Source organism: Lolium perenne, chromosome 4 (genome assembly GCF_019359855.2).
Source record: "Lolium perenne isolate Kyuss_39 chromosome 4, Kyuss_2.0, whole genome shotgun sequence".
NCBI classification, from domain to species: Eukaryota; Viridiplantae; Streptophyta; class Magnoliopsida; order Poales; family Poaceae; genus Lolium; species Lolium perenne.
In genome coordinates this window covers 73,402,180-73,419,295 of record NC_067247.2, presented here as the reverse complement: position 1 = coordinate 73,419,295, position 17,116 = coordinate 73,402,180, and the positions used below count along the sequence as shown (strand labels likewise).

Sequence of the window (17,116 nt, the reverse complement as noted above, 5' to 3'; positions counted from 1 at the left end):
CAACGTAACGGTGAGGTTGTCAATCTCACCGGCTTGCTGAAAACAAAGAATTAAGCGTATCGAGTGGAAGATGGTGTTTGTTTGCAAAGAACAGTAAAAGCAGTAGAATGTATTCAGATGTAAAAGAATGGACCGGGGTCCACAGTTCACTAGTGGTGTCTCTCCAATAAGATAACTAGCATGCTGGGTGAACAAATTACAGGCGAGCAATTGACAAATAAAGATTCAATACATATCAACGATGATTACTATGTGATTTAATCAGGGCATTACGACAAAGTACATAGACCGCTATCCAGCATGCATCTATGTCTAAATAATCCACCTTCAGGTTATCATCCGAACCCCTTCCAATATTAAGTTGTAAACAACAGATAATTGCATTAAGTATGGTGCGTAATGTAATCAACACAAATATCCTTAGATAAAGCATCAATGTTTTATCCCTAGTAGCAACAGCACATCCACAACCTTAGAACTTTCTGTCACTGTTCCAGATTAAATGGAGGCATGAACCCACTATCGAGCATAATTACTCCCTCTTGGAGTTACAAGTATCAACTTGGCCAGAGCCTCTACTAGCAACGGAGAGCATGCAAGAACATAAACAACACATATATGATAGATTGATAATCAACTTAACATAATATTCTATATTCATCGGATCTCGCCAAACACAACATGTAGCATTACAAATAGATGATCTTGATCATGTTAGGCAGCTCACAAGATCTATAACAATGAAAGCACAAGCGGAGAAGACAACCATCTAGCTACTGCTATGGACCCATAGTCCAAGGATGAACTACTCACGCATCAATCCGGAGGCGGGCATGATGATGTAGAGCCCCTCCGGTGATGATTCCCCTCTCCGGCAGGGTGCCGGAGGCGATCTCCTGAATCCCCCGAGATGGGATTCGCGACGTCGGCATCTCTGGAAGGTTTTCCGTATCGTGGCTCTCGGTACAGGGGGTTTCGCGACGGAGGCTTTAAGTAGGCGGAAGGGTAGGTCAGGGGGCGTCACGAGGGGCCGACACAACAGGGCCGCGCGGCCCAGGCCCAGGCCGCGCCGCCCTGGTGTCTGGCCACCTCGTGGCCCCACCTCGTCTCCCTTTCGGTCTTCTGGAAGCTTCGTGCAGAAATAGGACCCTGGGCGTTGATTTCGTCCAATTCCGAGAATATTTCCTTACTAGGATTTCTGAAACCAAAAACAGCAGAAAACAGCAACTGGCGCTTCGGCATCTTGTTAATAGATTAGTGCCGGAAAATGTATAATAATGCTGTAAAGTATGTATAAAACATTCAAGTATTGTAATAAAAGTAGCATGGCACATAATAAATTATAGATACGTTTGAGACGTATCAGGCATCATGTCATAGCATAGAGATGATGCAACACATCCCTCTTATACTCCACAGGATAGGAATAACTTCAAGTAATCTTATACGATATTAAGAATTAACAGAGTATAGCCATAAGAACTTGACATGATGTTTGAATATCAAATATGCTACCTTGAACAAATAAGATCATTACTTTTGTCACATAATGAACATAGCACATGCATTCACTTTATCCCTAGTGAGATAGCAAAAGAAAAGGAAAAGCCATAATAGATCATGAATTTGTTGTCACTATTCAATCACTAAAACCATGCTATTACATCTAACACACACATCACCCCACAGACGTTCTTGCATACAAGTTGGATCAGAACCAATACTTAAGAACGGGGTACATACTTTGCATCTATCAATACATCTTACACAAAATATAGCAAAATCTCATAGTACCGTACCATAGAATAAAGATCATCCACATAGGTATTACATGTCACTAAAAACTATGAAGAACATTAGAGAAATAGATCAAGCTACTTCCACAAACTCGTAGTTCAGATGTGGATTACTCCCCCTTGATCATGGTGATGATGAGGAAAACGTTAGAGAAGGTGGAGATCCCTCTGGCGGTCGCTCCGACGGAGTATTCCCCTCCAATCTTTGTTGTTGCAACCTCTGTTTTTTTTGTTTCCGTGGCGCTCTCCTTCCAAGAACCCTTGGGGGCTAGATATATATAGTGTTTTTTAGGACAAAATACGTCGGTGGACGAAAGAATCAAGCGATTTACGATAGACAGCCAAAAAAGAGGGGGTGGCGCGCTCTACATGTCTGGGCGCGCCAACTAGTCTCTTTTGGGTCTTGGGCCTCTCCAGGTGTGCTTCCAGGCCCAGGTTGCTTCTCCTGATAAAAAAATGATTGTCCAGAAATCTTAGCTCAATTTGACTCCGTATAGGTCTCTGAAAGTGAAAAATACACAAAATAGGAAATTCCTATTCTGCAGAGTTATAAACCAAATAAAGGGGATCATTGGTAAATCCATATAAATCAATGTAAAACATGGTATTATCATCATATATGTTGCAAATATGTGGGAATTCATTCTAATAAAGGACAAAGTTCATGTATGCATTTTACATGCATCACTATCACATAGTTGCTTACCTTGTTTAGCATAGCTTGTTGATGCACAAAGTTGAGCCTAGGATTTTGTGCTTAACAAATTAAACTCTAGTTTTATTTTGCATATTTCAAGCCAATATCGTAGAAGTTTCAAATCATTTATTCAACATATCCCTCTAGACATCCGTATAATTGCAATGTGCCTCATCTATTCTCTCGGACCTAGCCATACGCGGCAGGTGGATACTACAGCGACTCCAATGAAGTTTTGTCTACATATCTAAAGGATAAATAGACGGTTGCTCCGGTCTGGTTTGTCTTCCCCTCGGACATGACCACGCTGGAGCCCTAGAGTGATTCCAAGGGCATGTTTGTATTTTCTTTGTTTTGTGGGGGCTTTTATGTACTTTAGGACGGCTGCCCACTCCCACATCTAGATGTTTGATGTTCCCGGTGTGATCTTTTTTCCTTACTTCATCTATTTCGGAAATTTCTGGTTAAAGAAAGCAAGGCTTTGGAGTGAAGCTGCCCTTACCACATTTCTCTTATCTTCACTAATTAGAATTTTTAGAGCCTAGTTTAAGATTCAAGTATGTAGGTTGATTTAGTTTAGAGCACACAAAGATGTACAACGAACGCAACGATTTTACCAGCTACGGTAGGTACCGGAGTGGTGATGTCATGCTGATGTCACCCATGTGCTGATCTAGTTTCTAAAAGTTTGTGAAATATGTCTGAAATTTGTGAAACATGTCTAAAACTTGTGAAAAAATATTTACTGATGTTTCAGTTTTATCAAAAACGGGACAGGTCTGTGCTGGGGTTAAAAAACAGTTTTCGAATTTACAACGCTGTTGGATCGGCCCTTTCGGCTGCCGCCCATCTGCACTCCGTATGGTCACAAATTCGTCGCTGCCTGCTACTCACCGCCCCTCTCACCGCCCCTACTCTAGATTAGTAGTAGTGTGTAGCACAGTAGCAGCAAACCGCCCATGAATGCAGCCCTGCGCAACAACAGACAAGCTCCATCTGAAAAGACGAGATAATTCAATAGCACGGAGACATTACGCGTAAACAAATTAACTCTAAAGAGGCTGAAATCCTAGACCCTATCAACATACAACGTAGTAGTACAAGCAAACCAAGGCACAGCGTAACTCAACTGACAGCTAGAACAAAGTTCAGAAAAAATATACAGCAAGAAGCCATGTCGGAGATCAAGGAAAACACCAGCAGTAAGCCAGTAAGCAGACGTCAAATGAGCCAAATAGCAGGCCAAAAAGCCCGAACAGAAAGCAGAAAGGGCAAAGACAAACCACTAAACCGCGTGTCGCGGAACTTTTTGCCAGCAAAAGTGGAACATCAGTGAGAATACATCTAGGAGTGTACCCTCAGATACATGTCACTGCTGGTTACTATCTACAGTTGATCATTTCTCCATTTAGAAAAAAAAACTATACATAAAACAGCTCGTCCAACAACTAGCTTGTTAATTGTTAGTTACAAGTTACAACATTTGGTTCGGAAGCTGCATGTAGGTGCTCGAGTTAGGCCGGCACCCTCCAACAATCATCCGACCATAGGCAGCAAATGCGTTATCAGGGCTGCCAGAAACACTGTATCCCCCTATCAGGGCATTGTATGTGAAAACATTGGGCTTCCAGCCTCTCGCCAGCAGTTCTTCGTACATTTTGCCGGCTTCAGCAGCCTTCCCTGCTTGTCCCAGGTAGAGAATCAGTGAGTTGTACGTGTACAGGTTCGGGGTGATTCCTTTCTTCTCCATATCGTCGTAGAGGGAGACGGCTTCCTCTAACCTTCCGGATTTACCAAGACTGTGAATCAGCAGGTTATAGGTGATGAGATCAGGCTCAATTCCCACATCTGTCAGCTGTTCAAAGTAAGATAAACCATCATTCAACCGCCCGGCCGCACAGAGGGTGTCGATGAGAACTGTGTATGATTTTATATCCGGGCTTATTCCCTGCTCGACCATATTCTCAAAGAGCTCACAGACTTTTTCTGTGTCACCTGCTATTCGGTAACCATTTAGCAGAATATTGTAGATGGCGCAATTAGGTTTGCATCCACACTCCAGCATCTCCTCAAAAAGATCTTCTGCATATTCTATGTTTCCATCTTTTAACAGCCCATCAAGAAGAGGACCGTATGTACATGGTGTGGGAGAGAAGCCTTCGCTCATTAGCTGGTAGTATAAGTTTATAGCCTCGTCCAGCATGTTTGACTTTACAAGACCAGAAATGATCGTGTTATAGGTCACATAAGTTGATTTGTATCCCTTGTTATGCATCTCTTCTTGGACTTTCAACATGTCCTCAATCCGCATTGACTTCGCCATGGCATCGAGAATCAAATTGTAAGTAAACTCATCAGGGTCACATCCCAGACTCTTCATCTCAGCAAACAAACCTTCAGCGATCTCAATCAGGTCTTCATCCACAAGGCCACAAATAAGAGCATTATATGACCCGGTTTTTAGCGACACAGCAAGATTCTCAAACTTCTTGACGAGTTCAAGTGCAGCCAGAGCCTCCTTATGCTTGCAGAGATGCCTAATTATTGGGCACAGAAAGAAATCATCCAGGTGAATACCACTTGATGCTATGTTTTCGGCAAAATCAATTGACTTTTCTGTGCCAGCCCTATTCAGTATCGCTTCCATCAGTGCACTGAGCGAAGATCTATCCACTTTAGCATCAGGTTGAAGAATATACTCTTTAACAATATGCAGAGCTTCCTTCATCAGTCCATCTCTTACAAAACTCGGGAGGATAGTACACATTGTTGCATAATCCGGAGCAAGGACCTTTTTCATCTGACAAAACATCCTGAATGCCTCATTCAATCTGTCCTCTTTAACAAGGCCACACATAGCAGTGTTGTAAGATGAAAGGTCGGGCATGCAACCTTTCATTGACATACTGTATAGCATGTCCAGTGCATAGTTCACCTCCCCATTTTTGCATAGACAATCAAGAACTGTGTTGTACGTTATTAAATTAGGTGGAAAGCTTTTAGATTTCATTTCTTCAAGCAGATGCATTACCTCCTTGACTTTACCTTCCCTTCCTAATCCTGCCAAAAGTGTGTTGTAAGTATAGTCGGTGGGATGAAGATTCATTTCTTTCAATTCATAGAAGACTCTCCAGGCTTCATTTCCCCTGCCTGCCTTGTAGAGCATATCAATCAACGAATTCATTGCAATAACATCAGGAACACATCTGGTTTCAATCATTTCAGAGAAGATCTTCATAGCCTCATCAGCATTGGATGCCTTGCTACAACACTTGATCATCATAGTGTAGGTGATGATGTCTGGAGAAATCCCCATAGCTTTTAATTCATCGAAGACCCTTTTTGCCATTCCAAGCCTACCAGATTTAGCAAGACTATACAAAACAGCATTACCAGCAACAACATCAGGAACAATCCCTTTGCTCTTCATAAGCTCATACCTCTTAACTGCTTTCAGAGATTCGCCAGATTTTCCATGGTAATTTATGAAAAGAACATATGTATAGCCATTTGGAGTAGGGCCGTGAACATTCATATGGTTGAACAGCTCCAGAGCATGTTTAAACCTATCGGCTTTCAGAAACCCAGATATCAAGGAGTTGTATGAGTACTGCTGAGGCACTATACCCTTCTGTTTCATCTCATCGAAAACATCTGAAGCTTCATCGACCCTCCCAACCTGGCACAACGCATCCACAGCTGCAGTATAAGCAACAACATTGTCATTGTAGCCATCAGCTTTCATTGCGTTCCATATTTCACTCACTGAACGCGAGTCACCACTGTCACCACACTTGTCCAAGAGAGTAATATAGGTCACTCGATCAGGTTTCTGATCGCTGGCTTTCATCTTCCAGAACACATCATTGGCATCAGTAAGTCGGCCGGCATCGCAGAGAATCTGTATCAGCACAGTATTGGTGATGACATCCGGCTTGCAACCCTCTTCCTCCATCTTCCGAAAAATCTTGTGCGCCTCCTCAAACCTTCCAGCTTGTCCAAGAACCCGGATACAGATGGTGTAGCTATACACATTGGGCTTCACTCCACGAGCCTCCATGTCGCCCAGCAGCCCAACAACCGTCTCGACGTCCCTCCTCTTCCCGAACGCCAGCATCAGCACGGAGTAGGTCCTGACAGTCGGCACGACGCCGTCTGCCGCCATCGCCCCGTACACCTCCATCGCCTCCCTCTCACACCCGCACTTGACGAGGAAATAGATGAGGCCGTTGTAGGTGTAGGCGTTCAAGACGATCCCGGCCTCTTTCATCACCGGCAGGGCCACCGGCGCGCTCCGGAGGCCCCCCTCGACGCCGACCGCGCCGAAGATGGTGGTGAAGGTGCCCACATTGGCCTTGACGATCTGCCTCTGCATTAGGTCGAACACCTGGGCCACGTCCCCGACCCGGCCGTGGGCGCGCATCAGCTCGAGCATGTAGTTGCAGGACGCCGTGGTGTGGACGACCCTGGGCTGCCGCGCGACGGACCTGAACAGCTCGAGGGCCTCCGCCGGGTCGGCGGCCGACCGGAGCATGTGGACGACGTCCTCCGCGCCGGGCCGGCCCGCCACCCGTTCGTCGCAGAGCTGGCGGCTGCCGGCGCGGCTGCTTGGCCGCCTCTTGGGCGGGGCAACCACGAACCCGGGAGAGCTCCTGGGCTTCTGGGACCGGGGTGTCCCGGCACCGGCGCCGCCGCCGCTGCTGACGACTCCCGAGCAGCATAGCTCCATGGTGGCCGCCTGCCCGCGCCCACCTGAAAATTGAGAAGCAGAGTGTGAGGAGTTGAGTAATGGATTGGGAAACTGCAGCGCGGTTCTTGAGCCCCGTGAAATTACCTGCAGCTGGTGCTGGTGCCTGGTGGTGGAAATGGAGGATGGGGAGGCGGGAGACGGTGGCTGGGGAGATAACGAAGGAGAAACCTCACCGCACAGGGAACGGGAAGCCACAGAACGCGAGGTTATTTTTGCTCCTCGAGAACCGTATCCTCCCTGGTACTGGTAGTGGCAAGTGGCAACTATTCGCTCTTGGTTAAGCAACTACTCCATGTATCCATAAACAAATATCTTAGATATGTTTAAAGGTATTATTTGGTAGTATATGGTCATAGACTACTTAATCTCAGCCATTTTACCTCTAACCTGAACATGTATCATTTAATCTCAGATGTTTTTGTGTTTCATTAGGAAAACGTTCCAGTCTTGCGATCTATAGAACCATTGCAGCATTTTGAAGGCTGAGCTACATGTAACTCTTTATTTTTAAACAGTTAAAAAATTTATTTCGAAATTTTAGAAAAATTTGAAACAAAATTCTAGAGGTTGCTAATATGCTGCAATGGTGTAAAATTTCAGTGCACTATTTACTATAAAATTTATCAGAATTTGTTATTTTTGTGTAGCCTAGAATATGAAATAGTTTGTATTAAGATTTTACACCATTATAGTATACACACTTGACTATCTCTAGAATTTTATTTCGGATTTTTTTTGAAACTTTGAAATACAAGTTACGAGTGTTTATAAATAAACGGCTACGTGTAGCTCGGTTTTCGTTTTAAGTTTTCCCACAAGCGTTCGTATATTATTACCTATATAAAAGTTATAGGGTTTTGCTGAAACCACATTGTTTTAATTTTAAATTTAACCATATATTTTATTAGACTAGATTACATATACCCACACAAGAAAACATGCCCGTCAATCAATTTTGCCCAAAAAAACTCGTAAGAAGTAAAACTATAATTTCACTCTTTGAGAAACCTGTGCTTCGCCAAAACATCATCCATCGACCTCCACACCATCGTGGCGGCGAAAAAAGAGGCGAACAACCACCTAGATTTGGGACAGCACATCACATTCAAGGATTCCTTTTCACTACCTCCCCAACTTGTGGCAAAAAATAGATGTGGGACTAAGGATCCGCCACACCCAGCCGATGTCGGGCCTGTAGGAGTCATTACCTTGTTAAAGGAATCGCCGTCGTAACCGTCGTCTATTCACTCGTGATGCTTTGGGGAAAACCTAGATCTAGTTATCTGGATCGGCCGATAGCGTCGCTCTACCTTTGGAGAGCATCGTTTTTTAAGCAGACGATGGATGACGGAGGCAGGAGGTGGAGTGGTGTGCATCTACCACGTCAATGATGACGAGTCTCAGCGTGGCCTCATGGTGACAGACATGGTATGATGGGCTCGTGCAAGGTGGGGGCGTTGTGTGCCACTATGGCAGCATCGACGGCATGCCTGACAAGACGAACCGCACGAATGACTGAAAGCTCTAACAGAACAAATCTATTAAACGAGCATCAGGATACATCTGTATTGTATACACTCTTCATTTGTTGGCCATATACAGTACAGATCTCAATGTGAAATCTGGGAAGGCAGTTTCCCATAATTTTGCAGGCAAACTTCAACTCAGCATCCACTTGGCCGTGCAGTCGGCTCTTGCGCCGAGCGACATTAGTCACAGTTATTAGTTGCCGGATCAGTTTGCTTCTGCTCGCACATCAGTCTCGCCGCTTCCTCCAGAGATGCGTGTAGCTCATCATGCGTAATTGATCTCTGGAAGGTAAACATAGCGCCGTTTATACATGGACTAGACCGTTGTATCGCCTTGTCCTCCAGTATTTTTTTGACAGCCTGCAACAAATCGAAATAAATGAAAGGTCATTAACGTTTGGTAAATTCGAATTGCTGAATTTGAAAACACAAAATCTTAGTTAAATCACAAACAATATCTGTATAATCCTTATGATCTATGAACCACAACAGCAGGTCTATTTTGGGTCAAAACTCAAAACCAGACAAGGTTGTACTGTCGGATCTAATACAACACTTGACTGTAAAATTTGTGAATCTGATTTGTCATATATTCCTTAATCCTTGTGGAATGAGGATTGAGTATATATAAACCATATAATAATTACATAACTGATACTGTGCCACACAGTACACCAATTTGCAGTATTTATCAGTCATTACAAAACCAACAAATTGTAGGTAACATTAGGCACATGGCTGTTAAGTGTATAGTAATACCAGAATATGGATTTGTCAAACTTTCATTGTACTAAGTTCTACCAAGTTTGAAACTTTATTGATTATCACACATGGTTACAATCCTTGAGGCAACCAAATTTCCCAATGTGGACTGTAAGGTAGAGTTAGGAAAGCAGACTTGGGGTACTTTGCTGCTTAGTTTCATGGCAAAGAGGATATAATGATAAACATTATGCAAAACAGAGCAAACATGAACTGAGCGTGCATGAAAACAACACATAAGAAGATCAGCCAAGCAGTTAAAACACCTGCTTGGGTTCATGCTCCTAGATGAGGTCTGTCAGGCCTGATATATTCGTAGAACTCTATATTATTTACCATGTTAACAATTCTCTCCGTAATAATTCCACTAGACATTCATTTCACTTGAAAAAAACGAGGATAACATGATACAGCACATGGAACTCTAGGAAACCGCATTCAATTCATTTTAACTGATGAATCATGATATGCCACAGTTACACTAAACCACTCTCCCGGTATCTCCCATGTTTTATTGTTAACACCATTTACCCCATTCAAAATGACCAAAATATTCACCGTGTAACACTCAGGCCCAAGTAATTCCGAAACCAACTTAACAACATCTGCATGTTACCATCACAAACCTAATAAACCTAGCAATGTTTGGATAAACCATTTTGGACATATTAATTGTGCCTTGGACATGGATGAGCAAGATGATCTGTAGAACTCCGTGGCAAAATCTGTCATGTCTAGTTTTCACCAGCTCTCTAACATTATCTTCTGACTTCAGATTTTCAGAACATCTGCTGGTTACACAGAACTGACCACACTGTATGCCATGCTAATGCATCGCCAGAAGATCTTCCAGGAACTAATCTGGATAAACCGGCTCAAGAACAGGTCTAGGCCTACAATCATCCGGATGAGTGAAAAGGTTTTCGAGAACATGCCAGAGAGTTGTGTCTCTTGCAAATCCAAAAAGAGAACTAATAGAGGAAATGCAACATCATATAGATCACATAGGCCGCTCAAATCATGCAAATTTCTACATATCAATTGCTGCTCCACTCTGAAATGCTATTGACGAAAATGCATGTACATATTGCAGGTAGTTCTAGGTTGTGCCTTGTTAAGGCTACTATTTTGCCTCCCATTTAGTTCATCGGCCGAGAACTTCCACAAAGGGAATTGTCTAAATTGAGTACTGATGTCTGGAGTAAGTATCACGGGTACAAACCTGCAACATCTCGGGATGGAATGTGGGAACGCCAATTTGGGAGACAGCAGCTGCGCCGAAGAAGTTGCCGATCAGCGCGGCATCCGTAGCTGACAGCCCCCATAGCAGCCCGGCGGCGAAACCAGCGAGGTAGCTGTCTCCGGCGCCGGTGGGGTCCACCTGGACGGCGGAGAAGGGCGCCACGCGAGCCTCCCCACCGTCCCAGTACAGCCGGCACCCTTCCTTCCCCTCTGTGACGATCACGCAGCAACGCCGCCTCGCAGTCTCCACCCCTATGTACGGCGCCTCCTCCGACGACGCCTTGAGGAAGGCTACGCGCTGCAGGAGCGGCGCATACGGCGTACCCTCCAGCGCCACGTGACGGACGGCAGCGCCGCCGCCGCCGCCGGCGGCGGCGTCGAAGACCCGGATGAGCGCCTGCGCGTCGACGAGCACCGCGCGGCAGAGCCGGACCATCCGGTCGAGCGTCTCCGGCAGCACCTCCCCGGCGACGCCGACGGCGAGGCCGTAGGCGAAGCGGCGGTCGGGGAGGTCGTCGGGGTAGATCGGGTCGCAGGCGTGGACGCGGCTGAGCTGGCGGTCGGGCGCGTCGTGGGCGGCGGCGGCGGAGAAGCGGGCGTGGAAGGAGGTGGTCGGCGCGGGGCAGAGCAGCGGCGGGTGGCGCGCGGGCGCCGGCGCGGAGGCGTACGCGAAGTCGGGCCCGACCTTGGACACGACGGAGAAGGAGGCCCCCGGGGGCGACGCGGCGTCGAGCACGGTGGAGACGAAGGCCGCCGCCCCGCCGAGCGTCTCGCCCACCACGCGGCCGCCCCGGAGGAGCACGTCGTGGCAGTAGCTCCCCACCACGAGGCCCTCGAGCGCGGGGCCTCCCTGCTTCGTCTGCTGCTCCTCCTCCTCGCCGACGCCGGGCATCGCTGCGGGAGGCATGGTGGGCGCTACGGCGGCGGGGGAGGGCGCCAGGGTGAGAGGCGTGGTGGAGGAGCGGCGGGCGTTGGGAAGGGCATGACGCGGGGAGGAGGGGAATAAATGCGCGGGTGGTGGGAGAGGACGGATTCCGGGCGGCGACAAGGGGGGCTTTACAGATGCCCCGGCGGTGCTTGGCGCGGCGCGACACGTGGTGGCGGCCGGACTTGTGAGCTGGAGCGGCGGCGGCCGCTGACTCCTCGGCGTGGAAGGTTGGTGGGCGTTGGTTTTGATTGTGCCGGCGATCACCGGCTTGACGGCTTCGCCGCCGAGTCCAACTTTTAGAAATTCGTTGAATTCCGTTTCATTTTCTCGCGAAACAATTCCAAATCTTATCTTAGGTGATACCAATGCAAAGGAATTTTTCAAAGGAATTTGCCCCTAAAATGATGTTTGCAGTCTCTGACCCCTCACTTGGTCAATGCTACCTCTGTCCAACTAATTTGGGCCGGAGCGAGCAACAAATTTGGTCCTATAAATAACGTGCTTATTGCCATATAAAAGCTATCATTTGACTCGAGAAAAGTAAAGAAAACAACATTGTGATATCGTAGACTAATCAAACACGAAACAAACACAACATGTCGACCGCTAACCCTCTTACTTTTTTGTTTGCCTAGGTTGTTTTGTCAACCTATAGCGTAGATTTAGCATGTGACTTGAAACATTATAATTACATCGTGTTCAACGTTATGATTCTTTTACACCCATGATCAATGAATTTCTAGTGTTCATCTGATGGTGTGGCTAATATACTTCTATGACATACTCATGTGAATTAAGTTTTTCATTGTATCTAACATGCGGCGGCATCTATTTGTACATTTTTTTTTATCAATGTGTTATTTGGAATCTTTCAACCAATGAGCCATTAGCTCCACCAATTTCAAGAGCTATCACATACTTTGCTTTAACATTCTTGTCACGTGTGAATGATAACTCTAGAATTTGGACGCGATGAGGCGGTGCTCACAGAGACCTCGTTGTCTATCGCGTCCTATTGCTATCCTCCATGTCGAGGCACAACGATTCCTCCTCGTCCTCCTCTTTGGCCAGATCTAGTCGTGACGGGCAGGAGGTGGCCTGGGAGACGACGAAAATGAATCCGACCGACAGTGGGTGCATCCAGCTAGTGCCTGGAGCATTTGAAGTCTCATTTGTGTGGTGTAGTTCGACACTGACACAAAGCGACACAGATAGATCCTCCATCCCATGGTGTGTCGATCCGCGGGCGGCACCGTCAATGAAGAACCAACAGGACCAAGCACAACGAAGAACTCCCGCCGACTTGAAGGTATAATCTTTGTGACGGTCATCATGCCGATGAACTAGGTTTCTTCATAGCTAGGGTTACTGTAGGTGTTTTATTTATTTACGTTATTGTGAATATTTTGTTATCATAATATTGTTTTAATTTGCTAGACTAGTCATAGTCGGGAGTAACATAGAGTAGTAACATGCACATGTTACTACATATATAGTGGGTGGTAAAATATAGTAGTATCATGCAAAGTCATATTTATTAGGTTGTAGACTCATCTTATCTTGAAAAAATGTGTGATGTTATGTTAGCATAGCTAGTTACCACCTCACTTTCTTTTTCATTTATTGTCATGTCATGTCACCAAAACTTATTGGGGTGTGTGATGTTACTATCTATGTTACTTCTACTATGAGACTAGTCATAGTGGGAAGTAACATAGAGTAGTAACATGTAACACATGCATGTTACTACTCTATGTTACTACATTCATAGTTGTTAGTAACATCAAAGTACTATCATAAATGTCTTTATTAATTAGCTTATAGACTCACTGTATCTTGGAAAGTGTGTCGTTACAATAACTAGCTATGTTACTTCATCCTCCTCGCTCGTCATTAACTCACTGCCACATAAACAAGTTTACTGAGTTGGACACTTAGTTACTAGTGAAGTTACTTGCATTACTCAATGTACAATGAGTCTATAATCTAATTAATGAAATCATCTATGATACTACTTTGATGTTACTAACCACTATGACTAGTCTTATGTTCTACCTAGATTATAGTGAATGTTTTGTTTAGATTGTTGTGTTTTTTTAGCTTATTGTGAATGTTCTGTTCAGATTGTTGTGTTTGCATAATCATGTTTAGATTATGGTGGATATTTGATACGTCTCCAACGTATCTATAATTTCTGATGTTCCATGCTAGTTTTATGACAATACCTACATGTTTTGTTCACACTTTATATCATTTTTATGCATTTTCTGGAACTAACCTATTAACAAGATGCCGAAGCGTCAGTTCCTGTTTCCTGCTGTTTTTGGTTTCAGAAATCTTACACAGGAAATATTCTCGGAATTGGACGAAACAAAAGCCCACGGTCCTATTTTCCTCGGAGGGTTCCAGAACATCAAGGAGAGTCGGATGCGGCCAGCAGGGGACCCACACCATAGGGGGGCGCGGGCCCACCCCTGGCCGCGCCGCCATGTGGTGTGGGCACCCCCTGGCCCCTCCGAGGCCGCCCTTCCGCCTATATATTCTCTCCGTCGTGAAAACCCTAAAAAATCAAGTCATATTTCACGAAGAGTTCCGTAGCCGCCGCCATCGCGAAGACAAGTTTCGGGGGACAGAAGTCTCAGTTCCGGCACGCCGCCGGGATGGGGAATTCCCCCGGAAGTGATCTCCATCGACACCACCGCCATCTTCATCGCCGCTGCTGTCTCCCATGATGAGGAGGGAGTAGTTCTCCCCCGAGGCTGAGGGCTCTACCGGTAGCTATGTGGTTCATCTCTCTCTCCCATGGTGTGATCTTTATGTGATCATGAGCTTTGTATCACTATTAATCTATGTGTTACTCTAGTGATGTTATTAAAGTAGTCTATTCCTCCTCCATGATGTAAAGGTGACAGTGTGTGCATCCTGTAGTACTTGGCGTAGGTTATGATTGTAATCTCTTGTAGATTATGAAGTTAACTATTACTATAATAGTATTGATGTGATCTATTCCCCCTTTCATAGCTATTGGTGACAGTGTGTATGCTATGTTAGTACTCGGTCTAAATTGCAACGGTCTATTATGCACTCTAGAGGTTACTTTAATATGAACTCCAGATGTTGTGGAGCTTGTTTACTCCGGCTTGAGGTGTGCTCTTGTAGCCCTACACAATGAATGGTGTTTGTTATCCAACAAGAGAGTGTTTGAAAGTACCACAAGTGAGGAGAAGTTATTTATTTATTATGTGATCATTGTTGAGAGTGTCCACTAGTGAAAATAGGATCCCTAGGCCTTGTTTCCAAATACTGCAAACATCGCTTATTTACTGTTTTACTGCATCTTTACTTCCTGCAATATTTACTTCAGATCGCAATTACCGTTTACCACCATCTATACCATGTGTGTTTTACTATCTCTTCGCCGAACTAGTGCACCTATACATCTGACAAGTGTATTAGGTGTGTTGGGGACACAAGAGACTTCTTGTATCTTAATTGCAGGGTTGTGATACGTCTCAAACGTATCTATAGTTTCTGATGTTCCATGCTAGTTTTATGACAATACCTACATGTTTTGTTCACACTTTATATCGTTTTGATGCATTTTTCGGAACTAACCTATGACGAGATGCCGAAGTGTCAGTTCCTGTTTTCTGCTGTTTTTGGTTTCAGAAATCCTAGTAAGGAAATATTCACGGAATTGGACGAAATCAACGCCCAGTATCTTATAATTCCACGAAGCTTCCAGAACACCTGAGAGGGGCCAGAGGAGAGGCCCAGGGCCACCACACATGGTGGCGGCGCGGCCCAAGGGGGGGCGCCCCCCTAGTGTGTGGGTCCCCCAGACCCCTTCTGACTCCGTCTCTTCGCCTATAAGATGCCTCGTGACCTAAATCTTCGACACGGAAAAACCACGATACAAGAAAAGTCCCAGAGCCGCCGCCATCGCGAAGCCAAGATTCGGGGGACAGAAGTCTCTGTTTCGACACGCCGCCGAGACGGGGAATTGCCCCCGGAAGGCATCTCCATCGACACCACCGCCATCTCCATCAACGCTGCTGTCTCCCATGATGAGGAGGGACTAGTTCTCCCTCGAGGCTAAGGGCTGTACCGGTAGCTATGTGGTTAATCTCTCTCTCTGTACTCCAATACAATGATCTCATGAATTGCTTTGCATGATTGAGATCCATATGATGAGCTTTGTATCGCTATTAGTCTATGTGCTACTCATGTGATGTTATTGAAGTAGTCTATTCCTCCTTCATGGTGTAACGGTGACAGTGTGTGCATCGTGAAGTACTTGGCGTAGGTTATGATCATAATCTCTTGTAGGTTATGGAGTTAATTATTACTATGATAGTATTGATGTGATCTATTCCCCCTTTCATAGTGTAATGGTGAAAGTGTGTATGCTATGTTAGTACTCGGTTTAAATTGCAAAGATCTATTATGCTCTAAGGTTACTTAAATATGAATGCTGAATGTTGTGGCGCTTGTTAACTCCGGCTTGAGGGAGCTCTTGTAGCCCTACACAATGAATGGTGTTTGTCATCCAACAAGAGTATATGTAGCACAAATGAGGAGAAGCTATTAATTTATTATGTGATCAATGTTGAGAGTGTCCACTAGTGAAAGTATGATCCCTAGGCCTTGTTTCCAATACTGCAAACACCGCTTACTTACTGTTCTACTGCATGTTTACTCGCTGCTATATTTATTTTAGATTGTTATTACCACTCATATTCATCTATACCACCTGTGTTTTACTATCTCTTCGCCGAGCTAGTGCGCCTATACATCTGACAAGTGTATTAGGTGTGTTGGGGACACAAGAGACTTCTTGTATCTTAATTGCAGGGTTGCTTGAGAGGACTATCTTTGACCTCTACCTCCCTGAGTTCGATAAACCTTGGGTGATTCACTTAAGGGAAAACTTGCTGCTGTTCTACAAACCTCTGATCTTGGAGGCCCAACACTGTCTACAAGAATAGAAGCACCCGTAGACATCAAGCTATTTTCTAGCGCCGTTGCCGGGGAGGTAAGGTAAAAGGTATTCACATCCTCCGACTACTAAGCTATTTCCTAGCACTGTTGCCGGTGTGTGAGTGCTCGAAGGTATCTCCTTTAGATCCTGCAATTAAATATTTTTGTTTCTTGTTTTTATTTTCACTAGTTAGGCTTAATGGAAAACAACAAAAAAATCAGAGATCTTTATGAACTATATCTTGAATTAGGACATGATGTGTTTGAAGAGAAAATTAAAAAACCCATGGAACTTTGTTTGCAAAATAGTTGTAGCAATGTTATTACCATGAACTCTTTGAACACCATTATTGCTAAAGCTATGGAAGAATTTAAGCTTGGGGAAGCTGGTTGTGATATTTTTAGTCCCCCAAGCATAGAGGAGAAAATTTT

General features: G+C 45.0%; 2 protein-coding genes across 2 annotated transcripts; both read right to left on the bottom strand.

The window, feature by feature from the left end:
* Positions 1–3,767: 3,767 nt before the first annotated feature.
* On the bottom strand, positions 3,768–7,236 carry LOC127293656 (uncharacterized). The gene has a single exon (XM_051323300.2). The coding sequence runs from the start codon at positions 7,220–7,222 to the stop codon at positions 3,968–3,970; it is 3,255 nt and encodes a 1,084-aa protein (XP_051179260.1). The 5' UTR covers positions 7,223–7,236; the 3' UTR covers positions 3,768–3,967.
* Positions 7,237–8,755: 1,519 nt separating this feature from the next.
* Positions 8,756–11,960, bottom strand: LOC127293657 (inositol 3-kinase). The gene is made up of 2 exons (XM_051323301.2): positions 10,757–11,960; positions 8,756–9,132 (listed from the first exon to the last, which is right to left on the bottom strand). Exons 1-2 carry the CDS (start codon positions 11,681–11,683, stop codon positions 8,953–8,955), a joined length of 1,107 nt encoding a protein of 368 aa, XP_051179261.1. The 5' UTR covers positions 11,684–11,960; the 3' UTR covers positions 8,756–8,952.
* Positions 11,961–17,116: the final 5,156 nt, after the last annotated feature.